At 35.4% G+C, this 6,702-nt stretch overlaps 1 protein-coding gene across 1 annotated transcript in view; it reads right to left on the bottom strand.

The window, feature by feature from the left end:
- LOC107300265 (protein Hook homolog 3) overlaps positions 1–5,631 on the bottom strand; it is a gene marked incomplete at its 5' end in the record, with an annotated part of 17,999 nt that extends 12,368 nt beyond the window's left edge. The window contains 4 exon segments of the mRNA XM_015829603.1: positions 200–255; positions 1,397–1,579; positions 3,511–3,573; positions 5,564–5,631. Coding sequence (XP_015685089.1) covers positions 200–255; positions 1,397–1,579; positions 3,511–3,573; positions 5,564–5,631 — 370 coding nt within the window.
- Positions 5,632–6,702: the final 1,071 nt, after the last annotated feature.

Raw genomic sequence — 6,702 nt, 5'->3', positions numbered from 1 at the left:
TTGAATCTGAACTATGTGTTACAATGAAATATTACTTTACCGATATTGCTTCCTTCTAGGACAAACAACTGGGGCTTGTGTATTTGCCTACACGTGCAACAGATATATTCTGTATCCATCCCCACGTGTACTCATTCACCTATAACCCTACTACATAACCAGAATAATTTGGATGCAACTTCTTCTGAAATTAAAATACTTGAAGGATTCTGCTAGTGTTACTTCTACAATGAACTCATAAGATTGCAATTGTAGCTATAGTTATTTGGGACTAATACTTTAAGGAAACCAGCAAGATTTATTTAGAAACACTATAAACATTGATTTCTAATGATATTTTAAGAATCAGATTATATGAAGTTCCTCTAAAATATCATCTTCACCATCACCATCATCATTCAGGATCAATTAAGTGCAACTTAAATCCTCTTCACTGAAAGTCATACAGTATTATGCTGGTTCAGTACAAATTGGCAGATATATGTTTCTCAACTTCCCAATCTAGGACTGAGAGACACTGACTCGCTCAAAATCACTCATTCCTAAAAAAAAAAAAAGGATTAAAACTTGACCCTCCCTACTCCTAGTCCAGCATCTTAACTACTAAACCACACTGATTGTCTCTCTCTGAAAATATTAAGAGTATTATATAAATATTCTGTGGATTTTTAATAAGGCAATAAATCTACATCTATGTCCATTCAAGTCCATATTGCCAGGTATAAAATGCTACTCAAAACAAAAATTTGGACTGGTCTACCTTCATATGATTCACTAAACTAAGACGCTGGAATTTGTAGCAATAAAAATATAGTGTTATCTCAGGTCAATTTCCCTTTTTTAACAGTATACACTCAATGATACAAGACTGACTGATTTTAAGTTACCAATAATTATGTGTACCATTGGGTCTGATGCAAACAAGACTCGGGATCACAAATTTGCTCCTCATGCACTGGTTCTTTTTACAACCAACCCGAATTTATTGGTATACTTGAACAAAAAAAAAGACTTTGATTTGCTAAGAAACAGAAATCAGGAAGGAGGCAAGGAGATTTATGTAGGACAAGTATAAAGGCAGAGTTCTACTACTAAAAGTAGTTCTAAAAGATCTTTGAAGTTTGCTTGTTTGTTTAAAATAATGTATTACTTCAGTCGACCTTACAGACTGTTTGCTTATGAACCAAACCAGCTCTTTCATAGGAAGGATTTGGGGTGTTTTGATAGAGTAACAATGAGCAAGGCAAAAACCACAATATGGGAACACTGTTATTAGATGGGCAGGGTTGTTCAGTTTCTCCCTATTTGGAGTGGTGATCTGCAGATGTTTTCTAATCCAGGTGTAGCATATGTCAGAGCATAAATTATCCTTTCTACCTCAGAATGGGAAACTCTACAGTGGCTGTAGGTTCATAAAAAAAAGAGCTGAAAGGCTACAGACTACATTTCCCTGATTCATGCAATACTGCAAATAACAGCAAAATACTGTGCCTACTTGCATATCTAGTTCATGGCATCTCTGAGCAATTTCTTCTTTGGTTGCTAAGGCTTCATTTAATTCTTCCGTTGTTTTCTTCAACTGTGTTTTTAAATAAAACATATTTTTATTTATTAAAAATAGTGGTATGAAAAATAAAAAAGGATAGTAATCCAAATAATCAATCCATATTTAAAATAATTATGCATGCCCTCTAATTTATTTTGACAATTTATCTGCAAAGCTTTCTGTTTCATGGAGACAAAACCTACATCAATATTTTTCTCTTGTGCACGCAAGGCAAAATGTTGCATCTTAGGAGGTATGTTTATACCAGATATTCATACACTAATTAACTTAGGAGCCACAGCATTCAAGTAATACAAATCATGTAACAACAGTATTAAAGATAATTGTAGTTAAGTTTCAATCATGTATCTCTGGATTCAGCTCTAATGGAGGATGACCAGAGGTGGGTATACCTTGATGGCATCGGTTAGGGACATATCATCCTGGAGAAAATCTACCTATGTGGTCACTAAGAATCCACAATGACTTGATGGTATGTAATCAATCCGATAAATTTAGACATTACAAACTTTCTATATAAGAAAATTTATTATACATAATGTTTCAAGCCTTACAAGCTTTCCCCTTAAAGAAGTAATTTGTTGATTTCAACTGTTTTTGTACATACGTGAACCAGGAAAGTTAACACAAGGAACAAAGATAAAATCTGCAAAGTTTTTGATATCTATTCTGGGACAACCATCAATGAACATGGTTCCTCCCCAGATAAATTGGGCTATAACCCATGAATTTCAAAGTGATAATTGAAAATCTGGGGAAAGTTGGCCCATCTGAACAGCAGTAAACTAGGGAAGACTGGCTTCTTTAAGGAAGATCTCTTACCAGGTCAGATTACCTGATCCAACTATCTCGTTTCTGTCTATTCTATCAGGTTCTTGCCTATGATTTGCTCATGTTTAAGTAGAGAAATAAAGGACTCAATTCTATATCTGCATTCAAAGTAGCTCCCATTACAGTTCAACCAACTACAAAGTGTTTGTGATGTTGAACTGTTTACTACAAAACAATAGCTTACATCAAGCATTCGCTATAACAACCAAGCACTCTTTAATATGCTTTAGAAGCACCATAAAAGATAAAGGCAACTTAAGAATAAATAGTGTATCTAAAACAGGCTGATGTCTAATTTGATGTACCCTTGAATGCTGGGAAATAATTTACTCATATTAAGTAAATTATTTTTCAGAAAGATTCAATTCCAAAGTCTTTCAAAGTTTAATTCTGCCTATTGAGAATAATGGCATGAAGCATATTCCCAATTATGTTCCATACTATATTTGTGTATTATATTCAATAATTTATTAATGTACAGCATTTAACACGAGTAGCATTTCTCTAAAGTAATCAATTTCTTTGAGATATGTATTGGTGAAGAACCTAATTGCTAGTTTAAAAAGACTCATAGCATTTTTGAGATAAAGCCAGTTTGACTGTTAAAATGGCAGAGAAAGAAAATAATGCTACAAATGAAATTAAAATTTTGATTTTATATGTAAAGAGAAAATATGAAAAAATACTGGGGTTTTTTTTTACTCAATATCAGTGGTATCAGTTTTTATAAAATCAGATGTTTTTGCATCTCCAGCTTTGCCTCTAATTAGCTTTCAAAATTTCACACTGGACCTGATAAACATACTTTTGTTTTGACCTCATTTCTGGTAACTAGATTAAAAAAATCAAAATGTGGTGTAACATCGTCAAGGCTGCCTTCTGGCAATGATTCTAACAGAATAATTATGTTACTTTATTGATGTTAGTTGTAATTCCTACAATTTACCAGTTCCAATAAGACACTAATTTGTTGCCTGCTTCCTTTACACTTTTCCAAATAAATAAAAAAAATAAACTGATAAAAACAAAGCAAAATAGATGGGTGGCTCCAAAATTATGCAAACTGAACTCTACTAAATGGAAGGAAAAAAATAGCAGTAGGTGTTACATACCTGACGGTCAAGATCAACATAACCATCATTTCCAGCAGTGACCGGAGACTCTTTACTCATCAACTGCAATAAGATCACACTGGATTAGAAAAAGCAAAAAACTCATTTGTATCTATGTAAGAATTAAGGGCATTTAAAATACAAGGTACTGTATTATGGGTGTTGGGTATGTCCTTATTTAATCAAGAAAGCAATTTACATTTTACTATTTGGTTCAACATAGCTAATTTTAGGGAAAGAGATAAGAATTAGAAACATTATTTTATGTAACTTATTGCTACAAATACTTATACTGTTCATAAACTAGAGTTGCCACAAAGAAGAGAAACAAATATTGTGGTATTATCAAATATACTGGTAATTTGGTAAGATACAGGGTACATCAGAGACTAATAAAAATAATTCCCCAGTTTTCAAAAAAAACCAACAATAAATGAAACTTGATTTGCAAATAGAAGAATTTCAAATGGTGGTATTGTATTACTGAACGGCAATTGTGAACAGACATTCTGAAAGGATGGAAGAGGACACTACTGGAATATATAGCTGTATATTCTGCTCTTGAAAATCTCTTGTTTTTCTACTTTCATTAATTGCAGAGAAGCAAGTGCCTCAACTGCACCAGCATCTATTGAATCCTTGTTATTGATTCTGTGTTATCACATTCACATTAGTGCAGGTTGGTTCTTAGAGATTTACTTAGTATACTACCTCTTCATCCCCACTCCCAAAAAAGTCCTGTATAAAGCAGCCAAGAAACTTGTTTGCAGTGGGTACATGTGACAAGAAACATGGTCACGTTCTACATTTCTATTCCAACAAAATAATAAATCCAATACACTATTAATTACTACTGCACACACCGCAGAATTCAAGAAACAAAAATAAATTCAAAAGTGTGAATATGTAGTTCAGGGTTGAATTGTTGGGCTATAGATGTTTTCTGAACTTGATTTCCTTCTTCCAGATATTTCATTACCAAACTAGGTAACATCACCAGAGCTTTGAAGTGAGCACCTAATCACTTCAGCAAGCAGCGAGAATAGCATGGCATCAAGAAGAAGCAATGAATTCATCCTTCCAAACAGGATGATACAAGTCTGGTAGGATAAACTACAATATATAAACAGAAAACAAAGTTCATCTCCCAATGTCAATATTACATAGTCTGGTAATGAAATTTATTCAAAAAAAAAACCAAGTTCAGAAAAGACCTAGAACAGTGATGGCGAACCTTTTAGAGACCGAGTGCCCAAAAACATGCTCCGCCCCTGCTCCATCCCCCTGCCCCGCCCCTGCTCTGCACCCACCCCGTCCACCACCCTGCCTGCCTGCAGGGCCACTCACCGCCTCCAGGGCCTGCCGCAGATCACCCAGGCAGCCCAGCAGCGCCATGGTGGCCACGCCCTCTGCCCGCATCCCGCAGCATCAACTGTGCCGGATGGGGCGTGAGGGCAGAGTCTTGTCTACACTACGTGGCTGCCATGTCCTTGGCTGTACTGCTCTATGTAGGCCATGCTCAGGGGCGACTCTCCTCCAGGGGGGCTGGTGAGGAGGGGGGGAGGCGAGGCTGGGGCAACGGCACGTATGCCCACAGAGAGGACTCCGAGTGCCGCCTCTGGCATGCGTGCCATAGGTTCGCCACCACTGGCCTAGAAAACATTTTTTCTCTATGCATGTAATTTTGGGGGGGAAATTCCAGAGCTGGGGGTCAGCACATCACTCAGTATGCCCCAATCAATTCAGTGGTATTTACTCACAGGAAAGTTCACAAAGATTTTCCAAGTTACTGAGCCTTCCCTATTTCATTAATAATAATGAAATTCAGTTATTAAAATATCTACTGCTAAATATGCTATTCAAAGATTCGGTGGAAATTAATAGGAAAGGGGATGCATTAACTTTCAAAAATGTAAATATTCTACATGAAAGCAAAATGGAAGATATGATTAATTTATGTTTAAAAAATATTTCATCTGTGATCATATTTCTGAACTGTTAAAAGATTCACATAGTATGAATTTGGCTATATATGTATTTTTAAACTCCTTACCTCCTGAATGGCTGTCATGACCACATGTTGAACAGATTCCTCCATCATCATGATGGTCTGAATATATTCTGTAAGAGAACAATTGTGATCATGTTTAGAATGTAATTATTCATGCTTAGAAAATTCAGAAAGATATATAGACCAGTATGTCTACGTCATACTGAACTACGTCAACAATACTGAAATGTTCATTTTTTTCATTTAGTATAGGTGAATTTTCTCTTTTAATGTATGCCTGACAAAATAAACATTCTTCAAAGGGATTAATTTTAAGCAATAATAGGGAGAATACTTCTCTACTGCAACTATGTTACTAGCCTTGATACAATACTAATATAAATACATGTGTAGGAATTGAAAAATGAAAATTTCAAGTGGTGAATGCCTGAGTAAATTCGAGTTCATTTTGGCGCAAGATGAATTCTTTTAATGGACTTTTAGCATTACATTTAATTTATATTCTTTCATATTTGTATTCTGTATTTTAATTATTGTTAGCCGTTTTAAGTTTTCAGACAAGTAGAAAGGTGAGATATAAAGTAAATAAACAAATTAAATAAAAAAAATGCATTTCTCTATATAAGGGGATAGAGGTAGGACTAAAGAACTGAAACTGATTGTTAAGAAGTCTCGTATAATCAAGTCTAATAAATTTCATTCCTAACAGATAATTACAGGTATGTTCTTTAATGAAAGACCATACGAAATGGTATAGCAGAAACAGCAAAGAAAATTAAAAAGCTTGGCAGACATATATTTTCATCCTTTAAAAACACAGATGTATACAATCAATCCACCCCCCTTCCCCTTTATTTATTTATTTATTTATTTAATTTAATTTATATGCCGCCCTTCTCCAGACAGGGACTCAGGGCGGCGCACAACATATTTAAAACCATTAACATATATGCAATCCCCCCCTTAAAACCGAATTAAACCAAATTTTACTGTTGCGTCTTCCGAATATTTAAAACCCAATATAAAATCCACCCTAGGTCAGGTCCGCTTGCTGAAAGAGCCATGTCTTGAGGGCGCGACGGAAGGTAAGGAGATCCGGAATTATCCGGATCTCGGGGGGTAGTTCATTCCAGAGGGTAGGGGCACCCACAGAGAAGGCCCTCCCCCTGGGGGTCGCCAGC

The sequence above is a fragment of the Protobothrops mucrosquamatus genome, unplaced genomic scaffold (genome assembly GCF_001527695.2).
Source record: "Protobothrops mucrosquamatus isolate PMUCROS unplaced genomic scaffold, P.Mucros_1.0 scaffold6520, whole genome shotgun sequence".
In the NCBI taxonomy this organism is placed as follows: domain Eukaryota; kingdom Metazoa; phylum Chordata; class Lepidosauria; order Squamata; family Viperidae; genus Protobothrops; species Protobothrops mucrosquamatus.
This window is presented reverse-complemented; position numbering and strand designations above follow the sequence as displayed.